General features: G+C 51.0%; 1 protein-coding gene across 1 annotated transcript in view; it reads left to right on the plus strand.

Moving 5' to 3' along the window:
• Window positions 1–4971: 4971 nt before the first annotated feature.
• LOC114002934 (astrotactin-2-like) overlaps window positions 4972–17893 on the plus strand; it is a gene marked incomplete at its 5' end in the record, with an annotated part of 30177 nt that continues 17255 nt past the window's right edge. The window contains one exon of the mRNA XM_027749374.2: window positions 4972–5114. Within this exon, the coding sequence (XP_027605175.1) occupies window positions 4972–5114 (143 nt within the window). The remainder of the gene's footprint in view (window positions 5115–17893) is intronic.

Consider the following 17893-nt stretch of genomic DNA (forward strand, 5'->3'; position numbering starts at 1 on the left):
GCCTGTGAGGGTCCCAGGGCTTCCTTTTGCTCCTCGAGCCTCCTGGAGGCTCCTTGGCCTCGCTCTCTTGTTTAGTCTGGTTGAACTCAGCGCCGTAACTCGTGTTGTCTTCGGTGGGATGGTTGATAGGTGATTCATCCAGGCTGCCGTCCGCAACTGCTGGGCGCTGGCACGGGACACAGTGGAAGGACTGAGGCAGACTGAGGCTGTTGGATGCTGAGAGCGAGCGGTCTGAGCCTGCTCCCATCCGTTTCCATTCCTCAGTCCCCGTTCCTGCCCATCTGAGCCTCCTACCACGAGAAATGTGCCTCGCTCAAGAGCAGGTTGCCAGCTCAGATTTGCAGACAGGCAGCTGAGCCAGGGGTGTCCTCCTCCTCCTCCTCTGGAGTTGAGATCCCAGGTGGCTATCCCAGAGTGTCACCGGTGGGTTGACCCCCTGGCCAGAGCTGGTGTGGCCAGGAGAAGTTTGCAAAGCTTCCCAAAATGGGGCTGACTCCTCTGCAAGCTCCAAGCATGCTGTTATTTCCCTCTGTTTTAGGGAGAGCCACGCCACCAGAGTCAGCGTATGAGACATTTAGGAAACCAAAAAGAGAAGCTTTTTCCAAACTCCACAGCTGTGTCTGTGGATTAGAACAAGGCAGTAGCAAGGGGTTGCACTAGAGAGAGAAGGAAAATGCCACCTGGAGGGAGCTGCGTCTTCCCAGCAGCCATTAGTAGAGCAGAGATTGATTTTCAAAAGCTGCCTGGGGAATTGGGTGCTTTGGGGCAGACCAGTCCTGGGAAGGCAGGAGCGTGGAAATGAGGGGGAAGAGAGTCCTGCAGGGATGTTAACTGCTTGCAGTTGGGAGTGTCAGCATCCCACTGCTGAGCACAACTGCCCCATAACCTGTAATCGGTGTGCAGCAAATAGCACCTTTTGCTCTGTGCACAGCACTTTCCATAGTGATGTTGAGATCTGCTCTGGTTTTTTTACTGCTGAGAAGTGAACACAGGTGAGGCATCCTGAGAGGAGCCAGTCATTTGTCCTTGATATCTGTAACAGCTTATTGCTTTATTTAGCGTGACATCAATTATTTATTACTATTAATGAAGGACACAGATGGCTGTCTGGTCAATAAAATATCTCCTACTCCACAGAGATGATCTACTTAGCTATCATTTACTCTGCAGAGAACCTTTGGATTCTTTCTGAAATTTAATAACGTGAGCAGAGATACTATGGCAATCTAGAAGGTTTGTGCTTCAGGGCTGCTCTGGGAGGCTGAAATCCTTCTTTATATTTGCTGGCGGGGTGTGTGAGAACACAAGTCCAGACGGGAAAGAGAAGCCCCTTTGCTTTCCATCACAAGCTACTTATCCATATAATCCCTTTTATAAAGTGATCAAGCTCCTTCTTAAAAGATAGTTGGGTTATTTGCCCTTCTCAGGAGTAGACCGTTTATTCATATCAAATTTGCTTCCTCTTGCCATTACTGCCCATTAGCCTAACTCTTTCTTTTCCATCTGATTGCCTGCCCTTTTGATGTATTCACAGATGTGTGTCTCTGTTTGGCCTTTTTGTCCTGCTTGTGTGGTGAATTTGAGCTTTTTGTTCTTTCCCTGGGAAGATTTCTCTCCTGCTTTCCCTGTGCCTTGGTCTTAAGCAGAATGGAGCAACACTGCACTGATCTCTCACTATGGCCTCATGCATTTGGGTCGGTGTTTCTCCACTGCTACAACATCCCAAGATCACTTTTCCTTGGCAGGGCCATGTTAGTGGTCAGTCATGTGGGCCAAGTGGTCCAAGTGTTCAAGGCCAGGTTGGAGCAACCTGGGCTAGTGGAAGGTGTCCCTGCTCATGGCAGAGGGGGTGGAATGTGATGAACTTTAAGATCCCTTCCCACTCAACCATTCTATGATCATCCTCTCACCATTCCAGCAAAAGCAGCTTTTGCCTTAGTTCCATTCCACTGACAAGGTCCCAGTCTAAATCTAGAGAACAACTTGTTTTCTGCTCCTAAGGAAGGCTTAGGAAATTTCATTCCAGCTGCTCTCAGTGCACTGTGCACTGAACAGACTGAGTTGTCTTGTGTGAGATGAACAAATACAGTCACTGTGTGCTCTGCTTTGCCCTGGGGAGAGCTCAGGATGGCAGCTCCCTCCATTGGCTGCAGATTGACAGCTCTGGGTACTTGGCTTGTCCCTGGGGTGTCCCTTCCCTGTCTTTGCTCCGTGGTCTGTGCAGTCTGGCACCACCAACAATCTCACTGCTCCTTATACAGGTGCAGAAAAACTCCCAGACTTAGGGCTGAGGTTTCAGCACCTTTGTATCTGGTTTGCTGTTTTCGTAACAACCTCCTTGCTTTTGTTTTATTATAGCAGGACCAACGAGAGGGGAGAGTTCCCCAGAGGCTCAGGACTGAGCACAAAGCACTCTCTTGCTTTGTGGGTTTTCTTGGAAGGATTTGGCTCAACCCAAGTTGAGACACTGATGGCAGACCCCGAGAGCTTCATTTCCTCCCATGCAGAGGGACAGAAATACACTCCACACCTGGGCAGATCTGATCCCTGGCAAACCAGACTATCGTGGGAGGCAGCTGCTGCTGTGTGTCAGGGCAGTGCTCACGGCCAGCCTGTTCCCTCAAAACTACCCAGAAAGACCATGGGAGATGAGCACTCAGAGCACTTAGTGCCTGCCTTAAAGAGAGTTAGCTGTGCAATTTTAATCATAGAATGGTTTGTGTTGGAAGGGACCTTAAAGATCATATCATTCTAACTCCCCTGACATGGGCAGGGACACCTTCCACTAATCCAGGTTGCTCCAAGCCCAGTCCAACCTGGCCTTAATACACACTTTGATTCAGTGGTTGCACATGACATTTTCCATCTCATTTCCAGTCTCCTGCAAGTCTGGTTCCACCCTCAGCCCATCCCATCTCTTCTGCTCCCTGGCACAGATGTCCTGGCTGATGCTCCTGGACTGCCCAGTCCAAATCTCCTCTCGGTCTTGCCCAGCTCTCATCACAGTCTCTCTGCCCAGCTCTTTTCTTTCCTACCCCTCAGCAGCTGCTTCCCGACTCAGAATGCTCCGGAGGAAGGCATGAGATCCCACAGCAGGATGATCTGTCCCCCTGTGAAGGTTCTTCCTGGTCAGAAGGGAGGTTGTTTGAAGTCTGAAAAGCCTTAAAACCTTTTGCTCTACTTCAACAACACATTCTGTTCCTCCTTCTTTGTTATATGTTTGTGATTCATCGGGTTTGTAAGTCACGGCAGTGTCTGTTCTCAATGACTCCTGGTGACAGGGAGTTCCCCAATCCAGCCCAGCGCCATAGGAAAAGGGATGGAAATGAAAGTTGGAAATGAGCAACAGGGCTTTGTTTGTTTGCTTAAACCATAAACCCAGAGCTGAGGGACTCGCTCAAGGCCGGGCAGCGCTCATGACTTCCAAGCAGTGATTTTACCGCTGCCAACCCAACCTGCCCCTTGAGTTGACTTGGGATTTGCTGCGGACCTGGGGCCGGGAGCTGGGTTTTGCTGCAGAGACCAGTGACAGAGCTGCCTGAAAAAGTTTGGAAAGAACAAGTCGTGCTGGGAGCATTAAAATGAATAATTAAGGCTTGGATTCCTTCGGGGAGGAAAAGAATTTATTGCTGCTCTTTTCTCTAGCCAAGGGGGACATTTGTTACCGAGTTGTGTATTTTGAGACAAGACGCAAATGCGGTTTGGGGGGCTGGGGACAAGGGGATTTTTTATTCTACCTGGCTAATCCAGCCTCACAGTGCAACATTCTGAGCTGGTTATACCACTAGGTTGTTCTTTACGGTCTGTACCAAGAACCTGTACTCTTGCTATGTTTCAGAAGTCCTCAGTCACTTTTGCTTTTAGTAAAATAAAGTGCTGAGAAGGAAATTCCCCTCCTCCCTCTGCTGCGATGTCTTGACATTTACACACGCACCGGGTACCCGGCACAGCAATCTGGGCCCAGGTTTGCTTACAGCAGCACAACTCTATCAGCTGCAGCAGCTTCTCTGATTCCCATCACTGGGAATGGGGGCACAACCAGGGCAGCTGCTCTGTCTTTTTTCACTCCATGGTACCTTGGGCTTTCAGTTACACCGGTGTGAAATGGGAATTAAAGGCAGTGAGCTCTAACCGATAGACAGCCTGCCCACTGCGAGGAGACAGGTTGCACAGCAGTGGATAGTCATGCCCAAAAAGCTTAATAAATGGAGCGTTTTCAGTTTCAGCTGTGTCATGATCTAAATGTTTAATAAGCTTTATAAACCAGAAGACCAAAAAGAAAGGTTTTTTTTAGTATTTTTAATTAGTAGGTTTCTTCGAATGCTTATAAAGAACCAAGTGTTCTTCAGCACAGCTGAAGGAGCTCCAGTCAGAGCTCCAGGAGCTGGCAGAGTGCACAAGAAAGGGAGTGCAAAGCTACTGACTGTCATTGAATTAAAAAAAATAAAATCCAGGACATCGAGAACAATTCCATCCCAACTCTAATAATGTCTCTTTTCCTGCTAATCTGAGATAGCAGAAGCACATATTGCTGAGGCAGGTGATTTTTGGAAAAGGCTACTCCCCGTTTAAGAGCTGAACATGCAGCAAGGGCAGGACCCTCTTCTGGGTCCCTGAAGCTCATCCTTGGATGATGATCCTGCCTGCAGTGTCTGCAGCGAGTCCACAGGTTCTCTCTGTGTGCTGTGAGTGCAACCATTGCTGTCCAAACAGTGACTTGGCCCTGGCCCCAGTTCCTGCAGTGGTTCCCTGCTACAGCTCGTGGCCCAAGCGTGTCTCCTTCTCTCCTTCTTGCTTTGTCCCTAGGTGGCATTGTCCTTATAGACTCGGGGCATTCCATGACCACAGCCAGCTAGAGTCTGTTGGCTGCCTGTGCTGTGTAGAGACGTTCCTACAGTGATTTTTAAATGGTCAACAGTAATTTTGCACCTGTAACTGACGTTTTGGTCTTGCTCATCTCTTTGCCCTCCAGGAGAATCCTTGAGCTTTGCGGATGATTTGCTTTCTGGCCTCGCAACGTCGTGCGTGGCAGCGGGTCGGAGCCACGGAGATGTCCCTGAAACCAGCATCTATTCAGTCATTTTCAAGTGCCTGGAGCCAGATGGTCTGTACAAGTAAGGAGAGGCATGTGGGGAGGTGCTGGGGGCAAGGAGGGATCTCCAGTGCTGTTATTTAATTTTTATTGACCTTTTTGGTCAGCGCTGTGTCCAATTTGTGCGCACCAGACACTGGGAAAATGTTGAGACTCTTCCTGTTGCTTTGGGTGTTACCTCAGCTGGTGAAATGGAAAACCAGAGTCTGCCAATATGGAGCTGGAGGCACTGGGAGTCAGTGGGAGACTCCAGAATAACTCCCAGTTTCAGTATTCTGGGCTTCCAGGTCTGTGCCTCGTGGGCAGGCTTGTCTCTCATGGATGAACTGAGCTGATGAGGTCAGATTGGAGCAAGTTGCTGAGTGTCTGGTGGGCTGAAATAGATTTCAAAAGTGTGATAGGTGCTTCTATAAGTTGCTGTTCCTATTAGTAGGGCACATACAGCAGACCAGAGACCAAATCCCTTTGCCCACCACCCAGTTATTTTGGCAGGGATGGCTGGTCATGCCCGTGCTGATGCTCTTGTACACTTGACTCTTCTGAGATATTCTTTGAGCACATGGGATTGGATTTTCTGTTTCAATCCTGTGGAGTAATTAGTTTCCAAAGCAAAGGGAAAATGTCAGTATCTGAATTTTAATTTCTTCTTCAGTGTTGTTTGGAAGGGATTTGGGCTTTCCATCCTGGCTCGTTAGCCAGGGCATCCTCTTTCTTGAGAGGGACATCAGGAGTCAGACCAGTAAGAGAGGAAAAATAGAGAAGAAAGGCAAGGAGACAGAGGAGAGACAGAGTAAGCAAGAGAGAAACACCCAGGGCTTAATGTCAGAGTGACTGTAATAATTAAAACACATTTTGTAGTGAGTAATGAAACTTTTTATGGGACCACAAAAGCATTTAAAGCGAGAGCTGGCAAATAGTCTGTCAGCAAGAACTTTTTAAGACCTTGATTAATACTTTCCCTTTGCCTCCCCCTCCACCACCCCCAGTTAAGTATGTTGACAGCCTCCGAAGCCTTTATTGCGCATCCCTGGAGCAGGGCTGTCTCCAGGAGCGGGCTCCAAGTGATACCTCTCGCCATTTAACAATTTCAAACGTTCTCTTGTTAAATATCTATAATGCATAAATATAATTATTAATATCTCTGGCTGCTCTGAAAAGGTGCCAGGGAGAGGCTGGAGAGACCGCAGAGCTCGTTAATAACCCGACGCCCATAAAACCGACCGGTTGTGAGCTCTCAGCCGGTCTGCTCCCGGCTGCCAGGGGCACTGGGAGAGGGAAGAGCCACTGGGTTTGATGGAAGCTGCTGCCACAGTGAACACACTGAGCTGGGAGCCAGCAGGTCTGGCTCTTGGGCAGCCTGGGCTACCAAATCATCTTCCCCATCTGCCAGGCGGGGATAATTGCGCTCACCCGTCGCTTGAGGGGCTCTGTGATCTAATTCCTGATGTCTGCAAAGGGCTGGGAGAGCCTTGGGTGGAAGGCAGAGGGCTTTGTCCAGGGTTTTGTCATCCCTGTGGTCAAAGCCAGGCTTCTGCTTCCCAGTGGTGAGGCGCATTGCCATGGAGGGGATCAGCAGAGCTGGCAATGCCCCGTGTCCTGGGGGTGGCTGTGGGCAGCTGCTGTTCTGTGGGTGCCCCTGGGCAAGGGACAGTAGCTTTTGTGGGGAGCTGTGGCTGCAAGCAGCCAGCAGGCAGCAGTCCCCTGGCACCAGGGAGCTTTGGACCCCGTCCTCTATGGGTACAGGCCCTGGGGTGATGCACAGTGTTGGTTCTGTCCCACAGCTAATGCTCAGCAGGGCTTGTCACGCTGTTCCCAGGGCTGTGCACTCATGGATGGACACATGTCCGTGTTGGCACCTCTGGGGCTTGGACCCACACTCCTGGGCATCCAAAAGTGCATGTAGGCACACTACAGCCCACCCTGCTCAGTGCCTGCTGCTGCCCCAGCACAGCAGCGTGGACAGATAACCCCCTGCCCCACATGTTTGCATGTGTGCCGTGGGTGCTCCATATCCAACACACACACACACACACACGTTTGCTCCCACCTGGGACCCAACCAGCACATGTTTACTGAGCATTCTCAGATACACAGGCACCCACGTTAAATATTCCTCTGCTCAGATGTCCACACGGTTGCAACACAGCGTGAAGAAAGCCAGAGCAGTGAAATGTGAGGCTGATGCTGCTCCGCGCCCGCACAGACGGAACAACAACACAAACACGGGCACGGGGTCATTTCTTAAATTGAATTTCTTCTGCTTGTTTCATTTGTTTCTGTGGAAAAAGAGCTATCTTGGAAGGCTCCGGGCTGGGTATAATCCTGATTATAGCCACTCACAGGGCCCTGTGCTCTTCTCTAGGCTGTGAGGTGAGCACACAGCCTTCAGCATCAGAGCTCTTCAAAAACAAGTGATTTGCTTGTGAAGTAGTCTGAGGGTATCATGTAAACCAAGCATGTGAGATCATAGAAGTCTCTTCTGCTCTGTAAATGTGTCGGACATCCCGTCCCTTTTCTTCTGTGGTACCTACAGCAATTACATTCTGCTGTGGACCATTTGTTTGGAGTATTCCCAGCCTGAGATCAAAGCTGGGCTGCAGTATGAAAACAATCCCAAAAAATGCTCTACAAGCAAACAAATAAACAGAGTTTGATTGATTCCTCTGCTTTTGAGACTTCTGTAATTCCAAAACATAAACGAATAAAAGGAGAACTAATTTCTTTGTCCTTTGTAATTTCAGTCTGACGAAAATATGTTGCCTGTCAGCCCTTTTCTTCCCCTTGCCTGTAGCACATTGGGGTTGAGATACTCTGTCCTTGCACAGAGGGTTTTCCAAGGAAAAGTAGGTTGTATCAACAAAGACACGTGCTCCACAGGCTTGTGTACACGTATGGACACTCCTGACAGTCTGTCACACATGGATGCCCATCCATGGGGATCCATGCTGCAGTCATGGGAATGAACTCATGTGCACACACACAGGGATAATGAGGATGGTCCTTGAAGGCTGTCAAGTTTGGTTGAAGTTCTTAAAAAGTAAAAGTCTTATATTCCTGCAAAATGCATCACAGGAGAAGGGATTGCTCTCCCCCGAGGGCAACTAGACCAGAGCAGTCTGTCAAGCTTCCTCCCAGGTGGATCTGGAAGAGAATTGGGGTGAAGAGGGCAGAGGTAGAGATGTCTGTGTGTCTCTTTAGTGCTCACCTGGCATGGACCAGCCAGCCCAGCCAGCAGCCAATGCCACTCAGACTGATGCTTTGGGAGCCTGGGAGCACCATGCTGTGACAGGCTCTTGTGATGGACCAAGCACCAAACACCAGTCAAGAAAAAGGGCACTGGCTTTTCTCAAAGGTCAGACTCAGCCTGGAGGACTGACTATCTCACAAACCCATCTGATCTCTTCACCGAGGAGACAGGAGCTTCCCTTGTGCATCGACAGCCTCCGTGAGCCTTCAGCCCAGCCCATCCATCCCGGCTCCTCGCCCCGTCGCTTGAGGAGTGCCTGGGGATGCCTCATCCCTGAGCTGTACCTGCTCAGCTGCTTAAAGCAGCTCTGCCAGCCCAGCACGTTCATTTCAGATGCCTGGGGAGGCACCAAGTATCCCTCAGCCAAAGAGGGAAATTTTGGAAAGGGAAGTGAAAACCCCCTCCAGCTCCTCAATGGAGCTGCAGTGCAAACACACCAACCTCTTCCCTGCGCCACAGATACTATAATTATAGATTAGATTAAATCCCAGTGTTTCACTTTATTTACATTCCTGACCTAGCCTATTCATTTCCAGTGTTTGTGCCAAGAATCAGCGCAAAATTTACTGGAAATAATATGGAAGTCATCAGGATTCCTTCCAGAGCCTTTCCTTGGAGTGTGTTCATGTGCTGAGAAGGAGCTTCGACTTTACATTCCCTTTGCTGGCTCAGATGGGGTTTTCCCAGGGTGATTCTGAACCAGCCCAAAGGCTCTGGGAGAGCACGTTTCAGGGGTGTTGGAAAAGTGGAAACCCTTTTCTAGGGTATGGAGATCCAGGACTGCTGTAGGATGGAAGGGGATTTGGTCAGACCTGAGAATGACCACACAAGGGCTCCTGTCTGCAGCCAAGACCAACCATGTCCTGCTCAGCCAGAGTCATCCTCTGTAGGGTCTGGAGGCCATTGCCAGTGTGACCAGGCTCAGCCTCTGTCATTGTATGCTGGATAACACCAAACATCCTTTTTTTGGTGAGCTTAAAGAAAGAGGAAAAGGTGTGGAGTAGGGAGAACCCATGATAGCACAGAGAGGCAGCGACTACAATTCCATGAGCTGAATGTGCTGGAGGAGCTGGCCCAGAGCAAGGCTGATTAATGCTGAGTGACCTCTGCCTTGTCACTCAGCTGGGATAAAAAGTGGAATGGAAACCCTTGGTGCTCAAGAGTGTGTTAATGCTGGCAGCAGTCTGCTGCTCCTTATATGATACTAATTGTTATTGTTGGTCTCTCGTCAGGAAGACGTGAATGAGCGCTGGAGCAATTGGAGGCAGATCTCAAATAGCTCAGTGGCATGGGTTAAAACACATCTGTTCCAGCCCTTGGCCGAGTCCCCTGTGTGCACAGGAGCTGTGCTGCTTCATTGAATCCACCTCTCCTATTCCTCACGCTCTCCAGCTTCCCAAAGCTGAGCAGTGTAGGGCTGGAGTTTCTCCTCAGGCATTCCTGGCTTGCGGAAGCTCAAACACGGCAAGTCAGGAGTTGAACAAGTGTTTGTTAAATCCCAGGCCTGTGCTCCAATCACAGGCTCGTCCTTCCTCAGCAGTTCAGGGCTGTGTCAGAACCAGGCTGCTCAAGTGCTGGCTTGGGTGTGTGGTTGTTTTTGCTGAAGTGAGTCCAGCAAGGAGCTGTCTGGGCTCATCTGGGCTGTGTGTGGATCACTGCCGTGGAGGGGGATTGGTCCCATGAAAGATGATCTGTACAGGGAGGTCAGGGGCTCAGCAGGAGATAACCTCTTTCTCTGCACTGATATTAATGAAGTCTCACACATGGAGGCAGGCTGGACTCCTGCTGAAGTTCACAACATTAGGATACACATCTAAAGGCCATAGAGAAGACATCCATGCTTTTTTTGTGGCTGGTCAAATCTGGGGGCTCTTCCCAACTTTGCCATTTGCTCTGCTCTAGATGGGACCCCACGTTCCAAATGCTGGAGATATTTGGCAGTGATACTTGTACAAATAAAAGGATAAGTCACAAGTTAATCCTAACTGTCCATCCTTTCAGTCACTCTCTAGAGTAAAGTTAGGATGCCATGACCCAAAGATCTGCCCCAACTCAGCCCAGCAAGGTGCATTTCTCTCACATATGGCTGCAAGTCCATAAAACTGGTTAAACTTCTTTTGGTTTCATTTTTCCAAAGGACACCTGCAGCACATCCCAGTCCATCCTTTTCTTGTAACAACAACAGGACACAGAGTCCTTCACCAGCCTTGTCTCCCGGAGAACACTTTGTTATTTTTGTGTGTGTGTGTGTGTGTGTATTTTAAAAAAAATAAATCTCTTTTAATCTCTGAGTTGCGCAGAACATTACATCAGTAAGCACCAACCTCCTGGTCGTGCCAAACTGGAGTTTATCAGCACACAGTGACCTCTCCAGCTCTGCTACCCCTTCTCCCCCTCAGGGCCACAGGCCATGACTGTTTCCCAGGGAAACAGGGAGTTTCTGCAGGGAGTTTGTCACAGGGGAGCTGTACAGGCAATGGAGCCCCTGCCCTGGTGGTTGCTGAACTCAGCTGCTTTCTAGTAGTTCTCAAATGGCCTTTTATTTATTCCTTGGGTTAAATGGCCTTTAATTTATTACTTTGGTTTTGGGATTGTTTCCTCCCTGCAAAAGCAGTTTGCTTGTATTTTCTTAGTTGGAGGATACTTGGTGCATCTGGGCTTTTCCCTCCTGATCCTGTCTCTGATTATGGGGTCTGGCCCAGACCCCATCCAGTTGATGGGAGTTGTTGTTCCCTGAGACCTCAACTTCATAGGGTCACAGAGGCATTGCATGTCTCAAGTTATGTTTGTGCTTAGATAGTCTCTGCTGCAAGACCCACATTTGCAAAAGTAGCCAGTGAATTCAGAAACCTCCATTTTGGAAGCATCATCCTCAAGCCCCACTGGCAGAGTCACTGCTCCCGTTGGCTTCAGCTGAGTTTGCACCAGAGTAAAACAGACATCTCAAAAAAGTAACCTCAAAGTAGCTGATTCTTCCCGAGTTTTCCCACCTGTAGAAAACTGAACTACACCCTTTGCTGAGTTTCCAGTACAGTAAGGAGATCCATAATAAAATGGGAGAGAAAGCTGCTGGGTTGCAGAGATGGCATCCATGTGGCAAGGTGAGGATTGCCTTGGGTGATGTTCCCTGCTGAGCTATGGCCCACTTGATCTCTGCTTGGCCACCCCAAGCTCATGCCACCTCGTACTGCCGAGGATATTTCCTTGGAGTACCTTCAGAGCAACTGCTCCCAGCACACGTGCCCTCGTTGCTCCTGCTCACCTCACACACACACACACACACACTCACTTCCCTCGTCAGGAATGAGATAAATTTGATTATACAGCAATATGGTTTCTGTTATGAGAAGGGGAAAGAAAATACCCTGGCTTTCACTGAAAACCCTCGGAGCCAAAGCTTATGTCATGATTTAAATGTTTCTGAAAAAAAAAAAAAAGAGAAGTAGGGTCTGAGGGTTGCTGCTTGTTCAGGGGGCGGTGGATGGAGAGGTCGGTGGGATCCTGTTTTCACAGGATGAGCTGATGGAGCTGGGTGTGGAGACTTTCTGCCCTGGCAGGAAGGGGTGTGAAGGGAGCCCCAACGTGGGGAGCTCAAGACTAGGTCACTGGGACCTGCTTTTACAAGCACCTGGACAGCCAGTCAGCTCAGTGAGGTGGGCTTGGGTGCACCTTGTCACAGCTCTGGGCTGTCATACCCCTGAATCAGTCTGTTGCTTGTCTTCCATATATTTTTCTCCTGATTTCTGCCAGGGAAACCACAGGGCAGCTCATGGCAGCAGCAACCTGAGCTAGGTCTGGAGCATTTTCTCCTTCAGTCTAAGCATCTCCAACCACCCTGCAGCTGTGGAAATGCCATTAGATCTTAATCTCATTGCACAACCTCTAACAGAAGGCCCTGCCACCAGGCTGGGATACTTTCATGTTTTCTTTCTCTCTGGTTTGCATCATTGCAACATCCCAGTCTTCCAGCCTGCCTGTGACAGGGAGTGGGGGGATGTGTCCTGCACACAGGAGGCTCTGCACACCCCAGTACTGGGGCAGGGGATGCTGGGGATACCACCCCCCAGGCTGCTGGGGGAACCTCTCAGGCAAAGCACCTCAGATCAAAACACTTCCTCAGTGCCCTTTGACGTGTCACCACTAATGCAAGGGAGGGGCTTTCAAGCCATTTCGGCTGCCACAGATTGTGTTCTTGGTCCTACATTGCACCTCCCTTCTTGCAGGAGGATCCATCCTGCACAGGCAAGGATCCCTGGCTTGGGCAGTCTGTTCTCCAGTGGAAGCTGCTCTCTTGATAACAGTGTCCTCTTCCTTAACTGTGAGCCTGGATGTCCCAGAACAAGGCTGGGATAATGGGTCGCACTAATGAGACTCTCCCTACTTGATGCTCAGAAAATAGACCTAGACAGAAACAAGGGCTCTGCCTCATGCCCACCCTCTGTCCTGCCTGCCCAACAGTCCTTGTCTCCTGCCATCAAGTCAGTATGGAGGGGACTGGAGGGAACCTGGGCAATCCTATAAATCCAAACTTTTCAGCACTGCCACAGGCTGTGATGTTTTTACCTGAGCAACAGGCTGCCTCTGGGGAGCATCAGCACTGCCAGGCTCACCCTCTCTGTCCTCTCTGCCTCTTGAGCTTCTCCTCTCTAGTTTTGGGGCTTTGTAAATTTGTGTGTGTTTCGTGGTGCTGCATCCCTGTGGGTGCTGCCCTCCTGAGTGCATGGAAATGTATGGATGGGGATTGGCATAAATTCCTGTCAGTGCTGTTTATGGCTTTGGATCTGGGGGCTGGGACATCTCACTTTGCTCAAGGCCTGTCCCATACCACAACTGGTACCTTAGAGCTACCCAATAGCCCCATAACCCACCAACCATCCCAAAACCCTTAGTCCATGGCCCATAGGTAAAATCATGGCCAGATCCTGCTCTCAGTAGCCTCTGGGTGTGCAGGTGTATTTGGAGATGTTTGGACACCTATAGCTGTGCCTGCGTGGAGCAGCGTGGGATCATGTGGCTGCTTAGTCCCACCCTGGCAGTCAACCAAACCCTTTACTCTGGGCCTTCCACATCATTGTAACCCAGAGAACAGAGATACAGGATATCCTAAATACTCCTGAAGCCCAGCAAAGTGCTGCTCCTCGAGTCCCCCTTGGCAGTGCTCGATACCAGGCTCCCCATGCAGCAGCTTGCAGTGACACCCCTGTGGCTCTTCCACTGCCTATCCAAACCCACCTGATTGCTGCTCCAGCAGAGGTGCCCCAGTGAGGCCCACCCCATGGAATGAAGCCCACCCCATGGAATGAAGCCCACCCCATAGAATGAAGCCCACCTGCATCACCCCACACACAGCTCCCGAGCCCTTACTCTGTCCCTGGCTCGTACCTGCTGCCCTGCCATACGCTGAATTGTTTTCCAAGTGAAAACATGAGTTGAAGTATTAACTCCACAAGGGCCTTTCCGTGCAATGCACCGGGATTAAATATTTATGTTGGCAAAAAGCATGTAATAGGCAGCTCCAGATCAGAGATAATGAAATTGAGGTGTGTGGAGAAAGCAGGGGGAGAGGTGGGGGGCTTGCAGGAGCAGGCGGGAGTGGGACCCAAGTGGGTTGTAGTATGTGCCTGGGAGATTACTTTTGGTTTTATTAATACCCCACCTGTTTGTGGGGGAACCCCAGCCCCATTGCTGGGAGCAAAGAGTGCATAAGGGAGTGCAGGAATCAGCCATCGCCGTTCCTTGTGTCGGGCAGGGGAAATTGTCACCCAGGTGACTTTAACTTGAAGTTAAGTAGGGGCAGGGACTGTCCTGGAGAAGGTGGCTGGGTGGGGAGTTGGGAGGGATGAAACCCTCTCTGTCTCATCTGTGAACAATGTAGGATCCTAAATCATTAATAGGGGTGATATAGGATCCCTGGCTCTTCCAGACCGCTGCAGTCAAGGTTATTTACCGGTGACTGTATCCGATCAGGCAGCAATGTGGTTTGGATTATACGGAGGGTTCCTGATCGGGTCAGGAGGACGCTCACGGCAGCACGTCGAGCGGGAAGGTCCGTGTGAGCCTCCCTGGAGGGTGTTAGTGAAGAGCCCTGCCAGGATGGGCAGCAGACAAGGTGCTGGAAGGGCGCTGGGCGATGAATCCGCTCCCTCGCCGCAGGAGGAAAACAAGGAGCGCATGCAATGGCAGAGGCTGCCGCTCTTTCCCAATTCATTATTTTTATGAGACAACAACATCTCCCTCTTTCCACCCAACAACAAATATCGCGGGAGGCGGCGGCGGTGTGAGTCCCGCACGGTGCTCTGGGACCTTGGCCAGTCATGGAGCCTCCAGGGAGGTATGAAACGAGGCATGAATGGAGTGTTAGGAGAGAATGGAAACTCTCCACTGGCTCCCAGGCCGGCTCTCTTGCGGGGGGTCCCTTGCTCACGATGACAGCGCTGCCTCTCATAAACACGCATTTCCTCATCCCCGTTTGTTTCTCTCTCTTGTGCAATCTCTTGTACCAGACGGGAATGGGAGTGAGTCCCACTGGTACGTGAATGTGTTACAAAAAACCTTCCCACCCTGCCACCAACGAAGTACTGAGAAATAACAACAGGGTTTAAAAGGAAAAAAAAAAAGAGAGAAAGAAAAGAAAGATGGGGGGAGCTGGATGGATTTGCTACTGGCCATGAGTTATTGTTCTGAGTGTAAACTCAAGGGCATGGCTATGCTGGTAGTTTGCAGCATCAACCAGCACTCAGGAGCCCCACTGCGCTCAGTGCTCTGCATGCCCCTGGGAAGTGGATGCTCCTTCCTCAAATGATTTTCCAGGGTGAAAAACATGGGACAAAAATATGGGCAAAGTAACTTGGTTGAGATCACATAGTGCTTAAATCAGGAGATATCCCAGCTCCAGCCTACCCAACAGCGCTCTCTGTGATGGGTTGTTTCATCTGGGGTGTGTGAGCAGTGCTGCTGCTGCCAGTCCCTGGGCATGGGCCAGGCTGCCCTTCCCAGTCCACACTGCTGGGATAGAGCACAGCCAGGAGGAGATGTGATGCTAAGGTGTGAGAGCAAGGGCAAGTTCCACCATCAGGCACATCTCCTAGAATGGTGGTGGAAGCTAAAAGGTCTCCTGGATCTGGGCTGGTGGAGCAGGGATGGTGAATCCATATGTTAGCTGTAGCTGCAGAGGAAGAAAACCTGCTGGGAGTTGCAGTCCTTCCCCGCAGAGGGAAAAACAAGGGAAGAAACCTGCAGGGAACAATGCCTCTGGAGCAGCATTTGCAGGAGTGCAGGGGTGGCTCCACACCTCTGGAAGCTCACAGGAACAGTCACTGCAATGTTGAGGGGCTCTCCCATAGTGCAGGATAGCAGGTCTCCAGTCCTGGCTTCTGGGGGTAGCAGCGCTCTGGCTCTGGTCTGGTTGGCTGTGTAGCCATCATTTCAATAAAGAAATGATTAAAAGAGGATAGGGAGGGGGGGAAAGAAAACCCCAAAACATCTGTTTTACTTCAAATCAGGGAAGATTCCTTTGCTTGCAAGGAATGTGTAAATCACGCCGGGCTGGGAGATGTACATAACCCTGCCTGAAAGCTCCTCTGCACTTCAAACGAATTCTAACGTGCTTACTGGGATTTTGTTTTTATTATTTGTTTCGGGGGCCCCCCCTCGTCCTACCCTTCGCCCTCCCTGTCTGCCTGATGGAGCTGTGAGAATCTCCTGTCCCTCAGGGGCCTCAGGGCACAGGAGCAGTGGGAAATGGGCACCACAGACCTGGCTGGCCCCCTTCTGCCAGGGCTGGCTGGCAAACAGCATCCCTGCCTGCCACCATCCCTGTCCTGACATTGTGAGGCCGTTGCAGGGCCCTGTTGGCTGCCCTTGAGCTCCCCCAGGGCACAGGGCACAGATGCCTCTTGCTCAGAGTCTGGCACATTGGGATCGTGCCTGGGATGCTGCGAGAGCAGGAGCAGAGGGTCCCTCTCCTCCCAGCCATTCCCCTGCATGCCTTATTGTTGTGAGGCTTTGTTTTGCACAGTTTCCTGTGGAGGGTAAAGCCAGGGGCTGGCCAGCGGTGCTGGGGACAAACACAACAGAGACAGATCAAGAGCTCTGCTTGCAGGAGTGCCACCTTCCTGTGCCAGTTTACTAAGGTGACTCTCCCCACACCAGCGGGACCACCCTCTGGCCAAGCACAGGCTCCACTCCCTGTGGCCAGTGCATCCCTTTGCCTTTCTTCTGAGCCTGTCGAGCAGGAGGCCCTATTGTGGTGGCTTATATAAGAACAGTCAGCCATTGACTTGCTTGCCACGGACCACCCACTACTCCTCAGATGACACTGTCTTTTGAAGTCACTACCAGCCTGGGCTGGATTTCAACCAGCAGCCCAGATGGAAGCCAAGCCCCCAGGAGAATGAGAACAAGCCCTACCAAGGGGATCTCCAGGGGTAGCAAGCTGTGGAGTGTCTGGTTCTTGTTTAGAGGGACTGTGAGGTTGGGAGGGGCAAGCATTTCCCAATTTGCTGAGGGTCACAACCTTCCTCTCCCCCCTCTCCCCAGGGCCGGCGATGGCCAAGCTCTGCAGAGCGTTGGTAGGTTGAGTGGCGGGTATGGTTAGCTGTGAACATTCCCATTGTGGAGCTCTCTGCAGGGGTCCAGGGCTTTGCTCGTCTCTCCTTTCTCCTTGGCACAACTCGAGGAAGAGTTTGATTTATTCCCTCTGTCCTTCTGAGCAGAGCCTGCTCATCTCCTGCAGCTGCAGCCACCCTGAGCACTGCTGTCTCTTCATGGAGGAGGACAGAGCCATCCCATGAGCCATTCCCATGAACAAGGAAGGGACTAAAGGGATGTGTCATTCTTGGGATGCCCACCTGGCACACAGGACTAACGCTGTTAGATGAGGCTGAAATCCACCCACCCACAGATCAGGGCAAAGACAAACAAAACCTGAGTCATTACTTACCCCTAAACTCAAAAACTTAGCAGAGCTGGACCTGGGTATTTATTATGCCTGTGATTCCTGATGGCCCTTCCCAAAGGATGCAAGGGGTGTCCATGGCTGAGGGTGTCCCTGGGGTGTCCCAGACCTATGGGGAGAACAGTAGGTGTTGCAGAGGAGGGAGAGAGGATGTGGTTGCTGCCAGGGGATACCCTGCCCTGGGGAGCTGGAGGGATTGATGGGCATTGCAGTGCCTGTGTGAAGGCTGCGGGAGGACCTGAGGGACATGTGGGACGCAGAGCCTGAGGAAAGCCCTGCTCGTGCTGTGTCCAGGACAGCCTGATCCATCACCAGCTCTCGCTGACGCTCTGCAGCTGGAGAGGGACCGGCCCCTGCAGTTGGAAGCCTCGGGCGTCAACCCGAGCTGTGGCGTGGGGGAATTGTTCCAGCAGCACAGGGAGTCAGAGGCAACTCATCTGACCTTTGTCCAAGGGCTTTGTTGGGGATGTCCTGGTGAGTCCCTGCAGAAGGGGACTCTGGCACTGCACAGACTGTAACGAGCTGCTGTTGCTTCACTGGAGACAAAAGCACCAGCCTGCAGTGACTTATTACCACCTCCTTCTGGTTCTTTACTCCA

Source organism: Pipra filicauda, unplaced genomic scaffold (genome assembly GCF_003945595.2).
Source record: "Pipra filicauda isolate LSUMZ 115617 unplaced genomic scaffold, ASM394559v2 scaffold510_size705862_pilon, whole genome shotgun sequence".
Taxonomy (NCBI): domain Eukaryota; kingdom Metazoa; phylum Chordata; class Aves; order Passeriformes; family Pipridae; genus Pipra; species Pipra filicauda.